Genomic DNA, 19,477 nt, shown 5'->3' with positions numbered 1-19,477 from the left:
ACACAACAAACACACCAAGAGTGTTAGAGCTAGAATAATTAGGTATTTAAATAACACTTTTAAGCTTTACAAAGAACTTTATAAATATTATCTCAATTGATCCTTATAACTACTGTGGGAGGTAAGTGTTATTTTTATCTTCATTATATAGAGGAGGACACCTAGACTAAGATTAAGTGACTTGCCCATGGTAACATGTTTAGTAAATGTCTGATGGTGAATTTGAACTTGGCTCTTCCTAATTCAAGGACCAGCTCTTTATCCATGACACCACTTACCTATAAACATAAGTTCGTTGACAATAGTGCTTTTTAATTTTGTTCTTACATTCCCATCATCTAGCACAGTGTCTTACATACTGCAAGTGCCTAAATGCTTGCCAAATTAAATTAAGTTGATCCTTAGAAATCAAGACTGTCTGCATTTCCACAAATTATTTTTGAAATGAGGTTTGCATGGTAGCTAGGCAGCATAGTGGATAGAAGACTCTTCTTGAATTCAAATCAGATACTTACCAACTATGTGACCCTGGGAAAGTCACTTAATCCTGTTTCCCTCAGTTTCCTCATCTGTAAAATGAGCTAGAGAAGGAAATGGCAAGCCACTTCAGTGTTTTTAAACAGGAAAATCCCAAATGGGATCACAAAGAGTCGGGTACTACTGAAACTACTAAACAACCATAGATGGTAGAGATAGTCTAGGTATTGGTATAGAAATCCTTATTAAACAATAGATTATAGTAATTTAACCTCATAATATAAAACATTTATATAGCATTTCAAAGTTTGTACGATGTCTCCTACATATTTAAGCACATAATCTCAAAAAGACCCTGGGAAATAAAGACCATCATTATCCTAATTTTAGAAAAAGGAAACCAAGACTGAAAGAGTTAAATAATTTTCCCAGAGCTGGTAATTATCTGAGGCAGGATTTGAATTTGAATCTTCCTGATTCTAAGTCTAGTACTCTTGTACTTTATCTACTCTGCTACCTTGCTGCCTCCAAAATTTTGTAGGTCTTAGAGCAAGAAGGAATCTTTGAGATTATATGACTTAGCCATTTCTTTTACAGGTAAGAACATGAAAGCTCAAAGTCTTTGGGTGACTTCATCAACATCCCACAAAGAGTAAGTCATTAGCAGACTTACAATTCAAACCCAGACTTGCTGGCACCAAATTGAGTGCTCTTATTATAGCATCCATTCCCTCTTTCACATACCTCTCTCCCCCTACTCCTTTTAATAATGCTTTCTTTTTCTAAAAGCCAGTTTCCTCACTGAATTGAAGACATAAAAAGAAAAATGAAATTTTTTTTTTAGCTCAGAAGATGAGAAAATAATTAGACTATGTTCATCTACATATAAAGTTTATTTTTATAAGAATATACACTGGTAAACATCTTCAAAACGATTACAGAAATGAAAAATACTCTACAGTTTCAGAATTTTGAATGACTTAAATATTTCCAAAATAAAATTCAAACTTCTTTCTTCTTTTAACTTACATTGTAAAAATTAAAAGGTGATTACCCATTCTTCTTGGCTCATATAATCCATGCCAAATGATCAATGCAGTGAGTTTCTCTTTTGTATATTTTAACATCTCAAGAAAAGTCTAGTCACTCTGGTTGACTAACTTTTGTTGCATTCACTTTTCTGTCTAGTGATTTCATATCTGTCCTGTCAGCAGATTCCAGTTAAAATCTAACTATGTAAACCACTAGAAACTCTATGGTATAAAGGAACCAGAATTGAAAAAAAAAAATGATAGAACCTTTTTCTTAAACGGAACAAAGGCCAGGAAGGTCTGCTGTGAAGCACTGAGCACTGTATTTCTCATTTTTATGTTTTCATTTACTATTTTACATTATGAAATCAAATAGCTATCTGAAGGTTAGGGATCTCTTTTCTTTATTTCCCTTACTGCAACCATCTGACATCTTCCACATAGTAGGTATTCACTAAATAGTTAAGTTAATGAGACCACTCGGGCTTTTCAATGACAAAAAGACAAATATTTAAAAGGCCTTTTTAAAATATTATCATATTTCATATTATATAAAGGGTATCTTATTTCTTGCATTCTTGAGGGAAAGAGGGAGAGAATTTGGAACTGAAAATAAGAATAAAAAATTGTCATAAATCTTTAGCATTTCTAGTGCAACTCTGACTCAGTTAAATAAGCATTCTTTGAATATGTAAGAGATAAAGTGACTGCCCAAGGTCTCACAGATGATCATGATTATGATAATAGCTTATATTTATATAGGACTTTAAAGTTGACAAAGCCATTTAGATATATCTCGTTAAAATCTACAAAAAACTCTGAGTTAAATATTATTATTATTCCCATTCTACAGATAATTCACACAGAGCCACAGAGCTACTAAGTATCTAAAGCTGGTATTTAAAGCTGAATTTAAATTCAGGTCTTTCTGATTCCAAATACAGCATTATATATACTATAGCAAATACTGCAGATGGAATTTGTACCCACATATTTATTACAGATTCAAGTCCAGGGCTCTACTCTCTATGCCATTATGCATGTCACATACCTCCCCCCATCCCCATTACAAGTATTTTCATTTATTTCTCTTAACAACAATTTTATTAAAAAGATTGGTGTCTAATTTATAATGGTCTTCCTCAAGGGTAAAAAATCAAATTAACAATGGAGATTGTTTGAGATGATGTGAATCCATGGGACAGAAGGCATTTAGTCCTAAACAATTTGAGAAAACTTTCAATCTTTAAATCTTCAGCAGAGTTCAGAATCTCCCTCAAAAGTCTATCCCAGTATATTTGCTTACCATCTATTAGTCTGTCTGAATATATTGCATTCATATGTCTACCAAAATCTAAATGATACTTATAAACTTGTTTCCTTGTCTGTCTGACTTCCTACTCAGCCTCTTTGCTGGTTCATTATCTTTGTCTTGCCCCTTAAACATAGGAGTCTTTACAGGTTGTAGCTTGATGTCTTCCCTCTACCCATTCTCAAATGGATTTAGCTATTTTTTCTCATACACAACTCCTAAATCTTTATCTAATCCTTGTATCTCTGATCAGAGATACACCTCCAACTTCTTGCTGGACATGTCCACCCAGATTTAAACGGTACCTCAAACTCAACATATTAAAAATTTTCACCCTAAATTGCTCTTTCACTTTACTTATTTGTGTGGGACATCATTTTCCTCACAGTTACTCAGGCTCAAGACACATGAGACATTTTCAACTCTTTCCTTTTCTCCTTTCCCCTTCTGTTCCCTCACAATACATCCATTTATTAAGGTGTCAGATCTTGTTGAATCTAGTTCTACACCACCTTTGGAATCTGTCCCTCCCCTTTCCACTCACATGGCCACTTTATTATTTTAGATGCTCATCATCTCTAACCTGGCTAATTGTAAATGCCTCTGATTCTCCTTCTTCAGTATATCCTTTACATAGTTGACAAAATATTTATGTTTTGTTTTGTTTTTAATTATAACTTTTTATTTTCAAAATGTATGAAAAGATAGTTCTCAACATTCACTCTCGCAAAACCTTGTATTTCAAAATTCTTCTACCTACCTTTTCCTCTATAGGTAGCAAGTAATCCAATGTATGTTAAATTTGTGCAGTTCTTCTATACATACATATTCCCACAATTATCACGCTAAATACAAAAAATCAGATCAAAAAGGAGAAAAAATGAGAAAGAAAACAAAAAGCAAGCAAACAAACAAAAAAGGTGAAAATGTGATCTATATTCAGTCCCCACAATCCTCTTTTTGGATTGCCAAACTATTTAAACCTAAAATGGAAGTATGAACATGCTATTCCTTACTAAAACACTTTCAGAGCTCCCCATCTGCCTATAGAATAAAATAAAAACCCCTTACCAAGAGAGGGAGTGTCTTGTAATAGATGAGAATCAAAAAGACCTTGATTCAGATCTCACCTAAGATATTTACTAGCTATGTGATCCTGATCAAATTTACCTTTTCTAAGCCTTCATTTCCTTCTCTGTAAAACTGAGGTGATAATAGTATCCAACTCACAGGGTTGTTGTTAGAGGCAAGGATTAGGAGGCAGAAGGACACAGGCCAGAGTCACTTTGTGGCAGGATGAGGAGGAGAGAAGTTAGTGACTTTGGATTCGAGAATCCAGGAGCCTTGTGACAATTTGTCTGTCTCCTTCACTTCTCCCCCTAAAGACTAAGGACTTTAATTTAGCCTGACTCTGGCTGATCCTGAAGCCTCCAGGGAGCTAGTCCGGACTTAACAACACTTCATGACATTGGTCTGGAATTTTTTTGAGTTCTCCCTTGAAGCTCAATGTCTCAGGAATTTTTTCTTGAAGTCTTAAAATGACTAACTGCCAAACCCCTTACCTATTGCTTTTGTATTATCAGGAATCAGAATTCTGGGGACTCTGGCAGTAAAAACTGGCACTTAATTCTTTCCTGGCTTACAAAAGATAAATGGTTTGTGTAAATTTGAAAATAACCAAATGGTAATTCAGTTTGACTGGAACATTTAATTAGAATTTAGGGAATCTCAAAAACTAAAATTAAGTCTATTTTAAAATAACTTTTTTTAAGTGGTGTGTATGTTGAAATTGAACACTTTACTGTAAATAAATGAGATTCCTATTCATTTTTGCAATAGATTCTGTTCTATCTCAATTTTAAGAGTTGTTTTCTCCCTACAACAAGAGGGAAACTTATTTAAGGGACCAGGAGGAAAATCTGGAACCCTCCCTGAGAACTTACAAAGCTTCAATAGCTTGGGGACAGAAAACTCCCCAACTAAAGAAGGTATAACATTTATTTATTTCATCAGCCTTGCTAACTCTGTTTTATAATGTTTTGTAAATGTAATTTAGGAATTGGGTATTTCTACCTTTGCTAGAAAATTAAGAGGAATCACAGCTAAAAAAAATTCTAAATTTGTTAACTACATTATTTGGAGTTATTATCATGTTAAAATTAAAATTGGTAATTTCTATGTGTGGAACAAAAGGGATGAGGTAAAAGCTTTATCAATTTGCTTTCAAGTATGAGGGTTTGCAGCACCCTTTTCCACCCTTCACAGAGTGGAGAATGGTATCAAGCAGCACAGCCCATGGAAGCTGATAGTTGAGGTGGGCAGTAGCAAGCTCAGCCCCTTCTCTTAGGTCTCTTGTGAACTTCTCTCAATTTATAAGCTTGTAAGTTTTCTTGGAACCATCGGGCTAAGCAAAGCCATCAGCCCTGAGAAATAAGCTTGTTTGGGATATATAGTTACGAAAAAGGGGATTTGTTTACTAAGAATCTATAAACTTTATTATATTGAAATGATTTTTTATTATAGATTTTTATTTACAAGATATATGCATGAGTAATTTTTCAGCATTGACCCTTGCAAAACCTTCTGTTCCAACTTTTCCCCTCCTTTCCCTCACTCCCTCCCCTAGATGGCAGGTAGACCAATACATGTTAAATATGTTAAAGTATATGTTAAATACAATATATGTATACATATCCATACAGTTATTTTGTTGCACAAGAAAAATCGGATTTAGAAATAAGATAAAAATAACCTGAGAAGGAAATCAAAAATGCAAGTGGACAAAAACAGAGGGAGTAGAAATGCTATGTTGTGGTTCATACTTATTTCCCATAATTCTTTCACTGGGCGTAGCTGGTTCTCTTCATTATTGAACAAATGGAACTGATTTGGTTCATCTCAAGAAATGATTTCTAATGATTGGTCCTTGCACCAGAATGAGTTTAAACTCAAGAAGAAGAAAAGAGAAACATGTTAAAGATAATAAGCAAAAATCTCCTTTGTGTATGAGTTCTGACAAATTTTTATTGCTTATTGCACCTTCATGAGAACAAAAATAATGTATCTACCTCTAAGCCATGATTACTAGAATTTGCTATTAGAGAGAAAATCTCTTGGGACTGTAACTGATATTCTTTTGAGTTTTGAATTTGCGTATGATTGTCTGATAGATCATTAAGTCAATAACCCCACCATTCAAGAGAAATGTCATAAGTTATTCAGAGGGATGCCATCCTGAACTATCACAGGTAGACATCTATCTGGACAAGAGCTGGGAGGACAGCCTTGGCCATTGCTAAAGGTGAGTCCTTCTGACTCAGTTTCCCAGTTATGTTTCTTTGTGTTTGTTTCCCACCTAATTAATCCTGTGTCTGGCTAGAAGGTAGAATTTACAGCATGATTGGTTGTCAATTATCTAAAGTCAAACAGAGTTAAGTGCTTTTTCCTATCATGTATATGCTTTCAGGATGAAGCTTGAAGGACTTGTTTTGATGCTATTATAATCATACCCCTGTTTTTTCCTCATATCTTTCCTCTTATATCAAATTTCTATAAACAGAGGAAGTGGTCAGTAGAAGCCATGAGCACAATACAAGTATATAAAATATTACTGTTTTCAATCTGAAAATATGTAGTCATCATATCCTAAATAATTAGGTAAATAAGTATTTTCCCTAATCACCTGTTTGTTACTAGATATATATTTGTATGAAATTAGGTGCCTGATTTGTTACACTGTCTATGGGACCTATTATTCTATTGATATTTTGTGTTAACATCAATAAAAAAAGTTCATTTTATTCAAGTTTGTTACTTGTATGGAAATAACATCTGCTTGTACTATGTGTCCTGTGGTACAAACAAATGTTTTTATAAATGACCCTCTCAAGTATTTTATCCTAGGAATAGAAAGCCTCTACTTACAAAGGTGTGTTACTCAATGTTTCCACATCAACTGTTATTCAGACTTTTGATGAGCTTTGTCTCTTCTAGGCTCCAGACCATGAACTTCCAACTATTTTGTTTAACCTGAAACCAGCTGTTATCTGATCCTGAGCCTCAGCACTCCCTGGATGCTGCTGCCTCTATAATCAGGTCATATGTCTCCCCTCCTCAGTCCAGACCTCACTGTGCAGTTTGAAGCAGCTCCAGAAGATGAGACCTTTGTCCCTTTGCCCCAAATGAATTTGGATCCCAACTACTTGAGGGGGCAGTGATGTGGTATAGCTCCTAGGAAGGATGTAGCAAAAACCATATGGCTACCTGGCCTTAACCATAAGGCCACCTGGCCTTGGGAGTGCTGTAGTTCCACAAACAATGCTGGCTGTCCAATAACAATCTATTGGTCAGTGATAACGTTTCTGAAACAATGATGAGATTGCACATCAGACCACTCTTCAACTCCACATCTTAAGTCATGGAATTCAGTCCTGAGACCACTCCTCAATTCCATAAAATTAGCCTATCAGTGACATGAAGCACTTGATCTCTCTTTTTTCCTATAAATTTGTCTTTTTGCTCCTGGCTCTTTGCTAAATTCTTTGAGAACTTAGTCTGCTTTAATTGAAATGATAATTGCAATTACAAATAAACTTTTCCCCTTCACTTGGAGATGGGTGCAAGCCTGCAAATTTTTTGAGACATCATCAGCCTGGAACCCAACATTTTGGAGTCTCCTTTGAACCTCAACAAGGAGACTGACATTAATAAACCCAATCCTTATAAACCAATGTAATATACTCATCAGAGTTCTCAGCTGATGCAATTCCCTATATAGAAGAGGCTGGGAAGTCTGCTTCTGGGAAGCTGACTATGTAATTAGCTGACATATAATGAAACTTGGCTTGGAGAAACTTTAGAGAATACATAAGCATTCTGTAACTGGTTGTGGTACAACCATGTCATAAATGGCAGCCTCCTTGGCTTCAGAACTGGAGGCATTTTCTGAAATACTTATTTGGCCTCTATCTCTCCTGTTGGATGTTTGACCCTTTTGTTGATGATGTCTGGTGAGAGACAATACTGGAAGGGCCCTTGGTTCTCAGCCTTGGTGTATTGTCTTTGTTCTTTAGTTTTAGCTTTTAATTTAGGTGAAATTGGGAACTATGAACTTGTGAGTTTCAGAAGATCAGGAGATTTCAGAGTTTGAGAGTTTGCCAGATTTTGTAGCCATCCTCCAGAATCAGTGCCTGAAAGACTAAAGGTGGAATTTCAGATCCTGCCCAGAGGGTGGCTGAGATGAGACCTCATCCAGAAGTAATCCTGAAAGTGGACATGAACTTGGTACAACCAATACTTTATAGAAATTTAAATGATTGATTCAGTTTTCTCCAGAAACCAAAGTTTCTAAGGGAGAGTGTGCCCTTGAAGAATTGGAAGAAGTGCCAATATTTGTATGTTTATTTTTGCTATATCTTTAAAGTAAACATCCCTTTGCAAACTCTAATTAATACTAAGTGATTAAATGGAATTGGGGTACTAGTCATTGGCAGTTAAATAGTGGGAGAAGCACACCTAGAATGAGGACTCGATAGAGAAAGCACCTAAACCCCTTAGTTGGGCAGTATATTAGACTGACTATGATATAGTAGGCCCAGAACATACTTGCTATATTTATTTATAAATTATCTACATGTTCTAATAAATATATATTAATGATGAATGCATTATAAAATATACATAAAAATCAAAATAAAAAAGAATGAGATAAAGAGGTCATATTTTTAATAAAGCCAATAATTTATTGTTAATAATTTGTTGATAAAGTCACTACAGTTTATTAAGTAGGGGAGTAAGGGCAGGAGAGCTTTCCAAATGCAGCCCAGTACTAAGGCATATGTTGTCTCCCTCATTGGAATGTGAACAATGACCCCATAGAGATAATAAAAAAGGGAGAATTGAAAATTGAGTAGATGCGTAGCAATTGGAGAATGGCTAAATAAGATATGGTGCATGAATGTAATGGGATATTATTGTTCTATAAGGAATAATGAGCAGGCTCGTTTTAGAAAAGCCTGGAAAGAGCTATATGAACTGATGCTGAGTGAAGGAAGCGGAACCTAGAAAACATTGAATACATGTAACAAGATTATGTAATGATCAACTATGATGGACTTGGCTCTTTTCAACAATGTGGTGATTTAAGGCAATTCCAATAGACTTGGGATAGAAAATGCCTATCACATTCTAAGAAAGAACTGTGGAGACTGGATGTGGGTAGAAGCATAGTATTTTCAACTTTTTCTGTTTGCTTTTTCTTTCTTGTGGTTTTTCTTTTTTGTTCTGATTTTTCTTGCACAGCATGACGAATATGAAAATAGGTTTAGAAGAATTGCACATGTTTGACCTATATCAGATTGCTTGCTATCTTGGGAAGAGGAAAGGTAAAGGAAGGAGGAGGAGAGAAAAATTTTAAAAACACAAAAGTTTCACAAAAATATATCTTGAAAATTATCTTTACATGTATTGGAAAACAAAATACTTTTGGAGGAAAAATAAACCACGTGGACAGTGTTGATACTTTTTTTCTTCATAGTCCCAGAACTTAACAAAGTACCTCTTACCTAATAAGTGCTTAAAAATGCTTGTTAACTGACTGATGTGGTCAATTTAAAGACTATTGCAGAAATTCAGGCAAAAGATAATGACAGTCTAAAGAATTGCAAGAAATATTGTAGAGGTAGAAACCACAAAATTTGGTAACTACTTATAAATGTTAGACAGATGTGTGGTGCAGTGCATAGAATTCTGGACTTGGAATCAGGATACACTTGAATTTGAATACTACCTCAGATACTTATGAGGTTTTTAATGCTTGAACAGGTCACTTAGCTTTTGCCTTAGTTTATCCATCTGCAAAATGGGTTTATAATAGGTCTGGCCTCCCAGGATTGTTGTGAGGAGCAAATGAAATATTGTTTGCAAATCATTTTGCAAACCCTAAGCCACTATATGAATGTAGCTATAATTGTTTTTAGCTATAATTTTATGTGAGGTGATCGAGAATGAACAGTTGAAAATTATACCAAAGTTAAGACCCTGTGAGACTGGAAAGAGGATGGTTTCCTTGATAGAAACAGAAAAAATGGAAGATAGGTTGGTATGTGGGGAAAGATCATATAATTAGATCTAAGATGTAGATCACAACCCACCCATGCTTATTCACCCCATGCAGCTCATTGTGTTCCACTCTAAACGAAAAGGGAAGGATGAGCGATTTTTCTCACAGGTCACTGCTCCAGGTCCTCCAAATGGTGACAGCCCAGGGGTATAAGGGACAGGAGGCAGGTATTCTGGGGTAAGAGAGGTCCTTAAGTCTGCACAGTAAAGGAGGGTGGTGGGAGAGGGGGGGAGGAGGGGAGCCGAGAGGGGGGAGTCCTGGCGAATAATTGTAGCTCCATGACCAAGTATCAGGGAAGAGCCCAGCTGCCAATCTCTGATTAGTTTATCTTACATCTCCTCGAGGTCAGCCCACAGGCCCCTGTGGGATCAAGCCCCACTTGTACTTTGTAGACCTCTTCACTAGACACTGGACACAACTTCTAATTCATCACCCCTGCTCTGCCATCTTTTGGTAATTATTACATTCCATATTCGATTTATCTGGATCTCTTACATAAACATTTCCTGCCTGTGTTAACAGGAGACATGAACATTCTTACGGTAGCAAGAACCTGACCACCTGCCTATAATTATAATATATATTCTTGGGAAAGTTCCCTAATGTGAGGGTGGCTACAGTCGGGGAATTCTACACAACTGCTAGGAGTTTGAGAACACTTGAAGGAAATTAGTAAACAGAGTCCTAGGACCTTACACTTACCACTCCATTCCGTCCCCTCCCCAACATATACTCCTTGTGGATTATATCCTACTAGCCATTGACTTAGTTGTATCCTTTTTTTGTTGTGCCTCTCTCTTTGTGCTCCTGTCTCTGAGTTTTGCTTTCCTCTCCACAGGAATAGGAAAAGCTATATTGCTTTATGTATCTCTGAACTTTGTGATTTTTTTTTTTTTGTGAAATCCTGTCAATACCACAACTACTTTTGAGGACTATGACACTGGGTTACTATTCTCTGATTGTCTGTCTCTATATATTTGTGCATATACCTAGAATGTACTCCTTTCTCTAAAGGAGTCTCAGAATTCTCTTCCTTGAGAGTTCAGATCACTTTACCCCTTCCACGATATATTTCCTTATTTCCCTCTCACTCCCAGTTGAAAAGATTGTCTTCCTCCTCAGATCTTTCTAAGGCTCTGGTCTTATTTCTCTACTATCATTCTTTATCTGGCATTTATACTTATTTGTGAATGTTTTGTATCTCCTCCCTCATCCCAACTCCTTGAGGTAAGGGTCTGTTGTTTTATCTTTCTCATCCATTGCAAATAGAGGGTAGTTAATAAATGTTTGTAAAATCATATCCTTCTATCCTCTTTGGAAATGGAGTATGGATGCAATAAAAATTATATGCAATAAAGGACCATGGAAAAATAGACCAAAAATTAATTGGGAATTAAATCATCTAATCCTAAAGAATGAGTGAATGAAACAACAAATCATAGAAACAGTTGATAATTTCATCCAAGAGAATGACAATAACACAACAACATAACAAAATTTATGGGATGCAGCCAAAGCAGTTCTTAGGGGAAATTTTATATCTCTAGATGCTTACATGAATAAAATAGAAAAAAAGAGTATCAATGAATTGGGCATGCAACTGAAGGAAAAGAACAAGATTAGAGAAAGATCCTAAAAAACAAAGGTCTTGAAGCTCTGATTACTACTTCTGTGAGATCATATAATATTCTAAACTCCAAGTCTTGCCTTCTTCTTAGAGTGAAATAATTTCATATATATAAAACATTTAAGGATCTGTCAACTTTGAAGATCAGGGAGTAGTTTCCCTTTTCCAAATTTTCCAAATTTCCAAATTCCCTTCCCAAATTTCCAAATTTCCCAAATTACAAATTCTGTAGCAGTCAGTTTTGAATTGAAAAGATCTTGCTCTTTTAATAAAGAGAAAGCCACTTTCCCAATTCAGTCTGAATAAAAGGTCTATTAATAATATCATTCACTCTTTAACTGTTAGGGTCTTAAAAGTTATTTTCCCTGAAGGAACAAAATAAAGGAGAGATGATTTAAATCTAACCCTCCCAAAAATCCATTCCAAAACCTAAGGTCAACTGGGGAAAACTAAGTAAGATATTGCTAAGGATGATTATATAGGCAAACTCATAGCGTTGAATGGTGGGGAAATTTGACTTTTAGTAAAACTGAAATTTATAAGAATCATCATCTTTACTGAGACTAAATACTCAAACCAAAAGTAAGTGAAGGCTGCATTGAAATTAGAAACCCTGGGCTTAAACATTTGTGTAACAAATAACTTCTCCCCTCTGTGCCTATTTCCTCATCTGAAAAATCAAAGGTTGGACTAGATGATTTCTAAGATTCCTTTCAGATTTAAATAGTATGAAATAATTATAATGCATCCTGCCAGAGTTCTGTTTAATGGGAAAAATACATCACAAAACAGTTCATGTTCAAGAAGTTTCCCTGGATCTATGCCCACATCAGCCAGAAATAATCTCCTTCATCCATGGATGAATAATATAGTCGTTTGCTTATATATCTCTGACACATTTATTGAATTCTATTTGTTTCAAATTTATTGGTGCAGCATCATTTCTATCATTAGATTGAAAGTTCTTTGAAGGCAGAAACTATCTGTTTTTATATTCCCAAACTTTGAAATGTTTTGAAAAAATCGATGATTAATAAATATACCTTGATTTGAATTTATTATTGAACTATTATTTATAAATGAAATATCATTTATTTTATTCCTGTAGTTTTCCTCTCAACTTTCATCTCTATGAAAAGATAAAAGAGGATTTAGGAAGAAGGTGATATACCAATACTGAACAGCTAGGTTGTGCAATGGATAGATTGTCGAGCCTGGGATCAGGAATATTTGCATTCAAATCCTGCCTCATTAGCTGTGTGACCACTGGCAAGTCACTTAATTCTGTTTGCCTCAGTTTCCTTATCTGTAAAGTAAGCTGGAGAAAAAATTGGTGAACCATACCAGTGTCTTTGCCAAGAAAACCCCAAATGGGATCATGAAGAACTGAACAAGTAAATGACTGAAACAACAACTAAGATATGCCAAAAAGAGATTAGATCTGATATCTCAGCTAGGTCTAAGGGCAGAGTCCTTCATTAAAAGAGTAAGGCAACCAGGGATAAAGTGAAGAGAATTATTCTTCAAAAAACTGTTTATTGATGCCATTTGTTTTAACAACAGCCATTTCAAGCCTGGCTCTTTCCAGATGGTGCTCTCCCTTGTGACAAAAAAAAAAAAAGGCTTAAACTTAAATATCAGACACAGTGAGAGCTTCTAGTAAAGTATAATATATACTAATCTAGCAGAACTCCCCCTCTCTGCCATGAGGAAGGAGATATATTTCAGAGAACACGGGGAGAGCCAAAGAGTGTTGAGAGCAAAATCATACACAAATACCAAGAAGAGCACACACTGAAACACATTGACAATTTCATGATTAATATAAAAGAATTGTTTATAAAAGAAGAAAACTGAAAATTAAAATTTTACTGTACAAATTTATTATTATTAATGTACAAAAAGAAAAAAGGAAACATTAACAGCTTATCTTTAAAACTTTTATACTTGATATGAAGAAAAAGCCATTGGCAATATGAAATGTTTTAAACCTAAATTTTCATATCTACAAGAGATGGTAACATAAAATAGATCACTTTTTAATAAAATAAAATCTCTGACTCTCTATACACATATTTTTCTTTATACAAATATATATATATGTATTATATATTTTAGTGGCCACTTAGTCAACATCCAAATGGCTAGACCATTTCCTTGATGAAAGAAAGACAAACATCTCAGACAATAAATCATTTGTAAACCTTTCTCATCCATAACCATCTCATTCCCCCCCAAGTCTGACTACTGTACCTCTTTCACATCAGAACCTCAGAATCTTCTGAGGAATCATCTGCATACAATAGCTGATCATGTAATGTGTTGCCCATTGGCAAAGTGCTAGACTGTGACCATGTTGCTCCATTCCTCAAAACTTTGTCCTCCAATAAAACTGTATTCATTTGTTCAGGAGTCACTGACGTGGGAGCAGTCAAAGCAAGAGTTTCCCAGTCTTCATTCAATCCATTCAGGATATATCTTTCTTCATTGAGATGATTTTCATGTACTTCTACTGTGACCACACTAGAGTCAGGCTTGGGAGCACAAGAGGCCATGATATAGTTGGGATCAATGTCCATGTCCATCTGAGTGAACACAGGGTCTTCTACCATTCCTTCATAGTCCTCCAAAAGTCGTGTATTAATGTAAATTATATCTGCTTTTTCTTGGCCATCAAGCAAACTTTCCAAGAGCTTTTCTAGTCTGAGTTTTAACTCTGAGAAAGTAGGTCGGTCCAAGGGATTAACTCTCCAGCAAGAACACATTATTTCATACCTGCAGGTTAAAAAAATAATGAAGTTCACTAGTACTAGGATGATCAGTAAAGTACCCATACAAACTAACCCCCAATACTCTTTTGTGTGTCCCTGGTTTTCCAGTCTGTTCTTTCTCATGTTATTTCCTCCAGCTAGAATGTAACACTTTCCCTTCTCCCTCCCTTATTCACTCTCTTAAAAAAATGAATGGTATAAAGGTATAAACTGGCCTTTTAACTAGAAAGACCGGAGTCAAATCCCACCTCTCAGATATCTTGGCTATGTGACCCCAGGCAAGTCACTTAACCATTTAATACTCTAGGAAACCTTCAAAACTTCTGAGTTATTGATAAGATATCAATCTGAAATTCAGAGAGTTCCCTGTAATAGTGAAATCAAAGGACTGTCTTTTTCATTTCTCATCACTGGATCATCTCTCTCCTCTCCTTTGAAACTTCAGAATATTGTGGTTTTATCTCTTCTAGCACTTTTTTGGTCGTATATAGTTATTTTTGTTCTTCTGTTACCTTTTCCTCCTACAGTGTAAGTTCTTTCAGAGCACAGTTTCTATCTTAATTCATTTGCTTTGCATTTTATAGAATGAATACAATTAATGAGTTGAACTCAAAACATACCTTCATTAAAATTAATTCTTTGTGACAGTAATATGACAAGTTAGTAAATCTATTGGTATTTCATATCCTATAAGCAAGTAAAATATTTATTTCCCACTACACAAATAGGAATCTGGGAGTTCAAAGGAAAATAATATTGTTAAGATGGTACTGTATAGGACTAAGGAAGCAAGAGAACCAGAGTCAAGTGCTAGTTCCAGAATTAGGATGAGATATCTGTAGGTTCCATCTATTAAATGAAAATCCAGCCTTCTCTGTGTTAGTGCAGCTAACACACACACACACACACACACACACACATCAGAAATAAAAGATCAGCGAAGAAAGTACACTGGCCATGTAGTGAGTATAAGAGAAAGAGATGAATAAACAACATTTTGCACAGGTACTTGCATAATGTAAAAAGGCCTAGAGAAAGGCTGTTAATGAGTAGACTGCACCTCTAAAAGGATGTATGAGAGGACATGAACAAGAATTATACAAAATAAATGGTATAGATAGGCTGTGATCTGTGCTACTGGAAAGGGGTATCCACATCAATGAGATAACAAATCCACTGACAAAGTACTAGGTACTTTGAGCTGTCACTGTAATACATGTCATTTAATTTATCAAGTGCTCACTTGAGTATCAAATCAAGTACTCACATGCCTTGGGGAAATGGAATTTTCTGCCATTAAACTTTGTGCATTTATAAAAAAGGAGAATTAAAAAATGTTCCTCATTATTTCCCACTTACACCCATCATTGCCACCCTAAGCAGCTATCTCCCTCCCTAAGTTCAAGTTCTGACTGGCAATTAATAAGCAAACATGCATGGAGTGTCTACTATGTGCAAAGCATTGCATGTTAATGAAAAAAGAAAAAGATGACCCAATCCCTAGTCTCAAGGAGCTTATGGTATCATCTGTAATACTTTCAAGACAATAGCAGAAACATGAGATGATAAAGAGAAGCAATACTCACAATTCATCCAAACAATCATCAGGCTGCTTCAGTCGGTGGCCATGAATAAGATAGTCATAGATTTCATGGTTTTGCACCCCAGGATATGGAGTCATCCCTCGGGTGGTTATCTCCCACATGGTCACTCCAAAGGCCCACTACGACAAAGCAATAGCAAATTAGAATGTCATTTCAAGAAAGACTGAATGACTCTTTTCATCAGAAAAGGTCACTTTCCTGTAGTACATGAGGATCATGCACAATGTTGATAATTATATCTAGGATGTTATGTTCCCACAACATGGAAATAACATGGTGCTACTTTCATTGCTCACTAATTTTAATAAAGCCATTCCAGGAAACCTTGTAAGGAAAGATACAGAAGCAGTTCACCCAGAAATGTTTTGTTCACTTGCTCTCTTTCATTGTTATTGTCAGCTCCCATCTTGTGATTTTCCCAGAAAACTTAATTACATGAAAATGAAGTTGGAATAATACTCATTATGTGGATATGGGCATTTTTCTTCTGAAGACTCCAGATAATTTTACTCAGATTAACTTATTTCCTTGTGTAATATTTCTAAGGTATCTGATAATCAAAATCATTCTTTTTTATTAAGTGACAAATCTAAATTCATAAAGAGTCAGTGATTGGAGTGAAGAAGTTTGGATCTCATGAATGCCAGGCTGTAATACAGAAGGGAAGGAATAAATATTAAGTATTCACTAGTGTACTAAATGCTTTTACAAATATTATTTTATGTGATCATCCCAACAACTCAATTACACAAATTATCCCCATTTTTCAGTTGAGGAAACTGAGGCAGACAGAGATTATGCAAGTTGCTCAGGCTCACAGAGCTAATAAGTATCTAAAGTTGGATTTCGGAACTTAGGTGTTCCTGACTCCAGGCCAGCATTCTATCTACTGTGCCATTTATATAATACTTTTATTGACATTTATATAATGCTTTAAAGTCTGAGAGCTGTTTTTCATCTGTTACCTCATTTGATCCTTAGAACAGCCTCAAATCTTTGTGAAGTTAAATAATTTACCCAGAATCACACAGCTCCTAAGTCTCAGAGGCAGGAACTGAACACAAGTAATTCTGATTCTAAATCCCTGACTTTATGCCATGCTACTTTCTTTTCCCATGAACTAAAATATCTCATCGTGCCACAAAAGAAAATTCAAAGTATATTCTCAATTACTTGAAATAATAAAAAGAGTCTACTTGACATTTCTTTTTTTTTTAATTATAATTTTCCTCATTTTTGGCTATTTTTTCAGCTTTTCATACATACCACATCACTTTTGCTTGTGTAGACACGATCTGCAAGACTTTCTATGGCGATCCACTTCACAGGCATCTTGGCTATACGACCTTGGCGGTAATAATCACCACTGTAAATTTTCTTAGAGAGACCAAAATCAGCTACACACACAGTCATATCATCTCGTAACCTATGAGCAGAAAGTTGAACTTCAATAGCAACAGATTCAAAATACTAATTCCTTTGTGTAACTTTAAAAATCTGGATGATGAATCACGAAGAGAGGGACATAAAAGACCCAGTTCTATTTCACAAATATTGTTTAGAACTTTGTCAGGCTGATCCCTGCAATATTTTCTAACCCTTGGATGCTACAATTTTGTAAAAGTCAGTTCTTATTCAAAACTTCACCTGTAGTGCTACTCTCTGAAATACAAAATATCTATCTTCCCCTGTATACTGATTTTTTTCCCTTTTAACAACTTTTAAAATGGAGTGAATCATCATTTCCTTTCCTGTTATGACAGAGAAATCATAACAAAAAAAAGGATGATGAGTTTAAAAGATGAAGATGACACTAAAATCCTTACATGCAATTTCGGGCAGCTAGATCTCGATGAAGAAAATTCCTTTTGCTCAGATACTCCATTCCCAATGCAATATCTACCATGAATTTCAGTAGGGTCTGCAGAGGTACGTGCTGAGGGAACAAGAAAGAGAGAACTAAGAAATATCCTAGCTTTGTTTATCATTAAGAAACAAGCAAAAGCTTCCACACCACATCAAACATATGCATCTGCTTTTCAAAAGAGTGCAATTACTAGATTTCCATACTATTGGCATCATGAATAAAGCTTCCAAAGGAAAAAAAAAACTATAAAACAAAACTCAGACTATCTTCGTTTTAAAAAAAAAAAAAAATGTTTTCACGTCATCATTTTAAGACATAGTAAATGTCCACTTGGTTTTCTTTTCATAAAATAGGAAGGCAAAATAGTACTTTACTGTGTAGCCAAATAGCCAGTAGAAAGATAATACTGGTAGAATGCACAAGGGAATTCATTATTTGTCCAGCTTGAAATTGCCTGGCTTCCTAAGAGTTCTATCTATCACCAATCAGTCAGCCTTATCCACATCCCTGTTTCCAATTAACTATATGTGTCTGGAAACCATATGGTTTTATTTTACTTTTGCTCTAAAATGTGTTGAAAATAATAGTCTCTCTCCTACCAGACAGAAAATGGTAAAATGTGGTTACTAGAAACTAGCATTAGAAATCCAAGAAGGAAAAAACTTAAATACCTAGTGTATTCTCATTTTTAAAAGTGGGTTCATTTCAATATTCCCAGTACTATATCAGACACTCTGAAACCATTCCTGAAATCAGTCAAATGACTGCCAACAGAATAAAAACACTATCTCTAAGTTATATGGGTCAAACAAATGAACTTTTCTTTTTGGTATTTTGATATTAAGACATGGTACCATATTAAACATTACTAAATATATACTAATATGTGGCTATATTTTATAACATGAACATACATTTATAACATTTATATATTATATGTTTATACTATATTATGTACACATATATTCTGTATCTATGTGTGTCTGTGCATGTGTACAGTGTTGAGAAAAGTCCTATTCTGATGTCTCATTGTGGCCTAGAATTGATCCTGACTTCTGTCTCAAGAGATTAGGCCAGGATAACAGAAGGCCTGGCAGATTTTTACCACTGTGGAAGGACTTCTGAGTATAGTGCCAGGGACAAAGTAGCACTGCTTTCCAAGAACTGGCTTAACTAAGTACAGAGAAGTTGATTACTAACAGGCTGGCCAGCCACTGGATCATGGTTAACCATCAAAGACAAATTTGTTACAAGAGCAAGAAGTTTCCCCATACCCAGCTACCCATGTAAGAATACTTATTTTTATTTACACACATAAAAGAGTTGTTTTTCTTTGCACACATGGAAATCTAATCTCTTCCAGCTCTAAAATGCTACACTTATGTTTCCCTAGAGATAATTGCAAATGTGATGAATCTGCCATGATTTCTTTATAAAACACCCATCAGATTTGTGTAATACGATTCTTTAGATGCTGATTTAAGTAAATCCTTCCATCTATAAAGAGAGGACTTATTGAATTGCTGAAAGCATGAGTTGAAGCCACAATGAAGTGAATCCATATTCAAAAACATTCAGCCATCTAGGGGTTAATAATGTGTGACCCACACACTCCCTGGGGAGCTTAACTTTCCATGACTTTCCTTTCCATGGAACATAAGTTTGGCA

General features: G+C 35.2%; 1 protein-coding gene across 2 annotated transcripts in view; it reads right to left on the bottom strand.

Annotated features, from left to right (window-relative positions):
* Positions 1-13,198: 13,198 nt before the first annotated feature.
* Positions 13,199-19,477, bottom strand: part of MERTK (MER proto-oncogene, tyrosine kinase) — a 115,633-nt gene continuing 109,354 nt past the window's right edge. The window contains exons 16-19 of one of the 2 annotated variants that reach the window (XM_031950996.1): positions 17,769-17,878; positions 17,209-17,368; positions 15,925-16,061; positions 13,199-14,342 (exon numbers count right to left, since the gene is read on the bottom strand). In XM_031950996.1, the coding sequence (XP_031806856.1) occupies positions 13,826-14,342; positions 15,925-16,061; positions 17,209-17,368; positions 17,769-17,878 (924 nt within the window). In that variant the 3' untranslated portion in view covers positions 13,199-13,825. The remainder of the gene's footprint in view (positions 14,343-15,924; positions 16,062-17,208; positions 17,369-17,768; positions 17,879-19,477) is intronic. The other variant, XM_031950994.1, reaches the window with a different exon arrangement.

This window comes from Sarcophilus harrisii, chromosome 2 (assembly GCF_902635505.1).
Source record: "Sarcophilus harrisii chromosome 2, mSarHar1.11, whole genome shotgun sequence".
NCBI lineage: Eukaryota > Metazoa > Chordata > Mammalia > Dasyuromorphia > Dasyuridae > Sarcophilus > Sarcophilus harrisii.
Note: the sequence above shows the minus strand (reverse complement) of the source record. Positions and strands in the feature narration are given on the sequence as shown.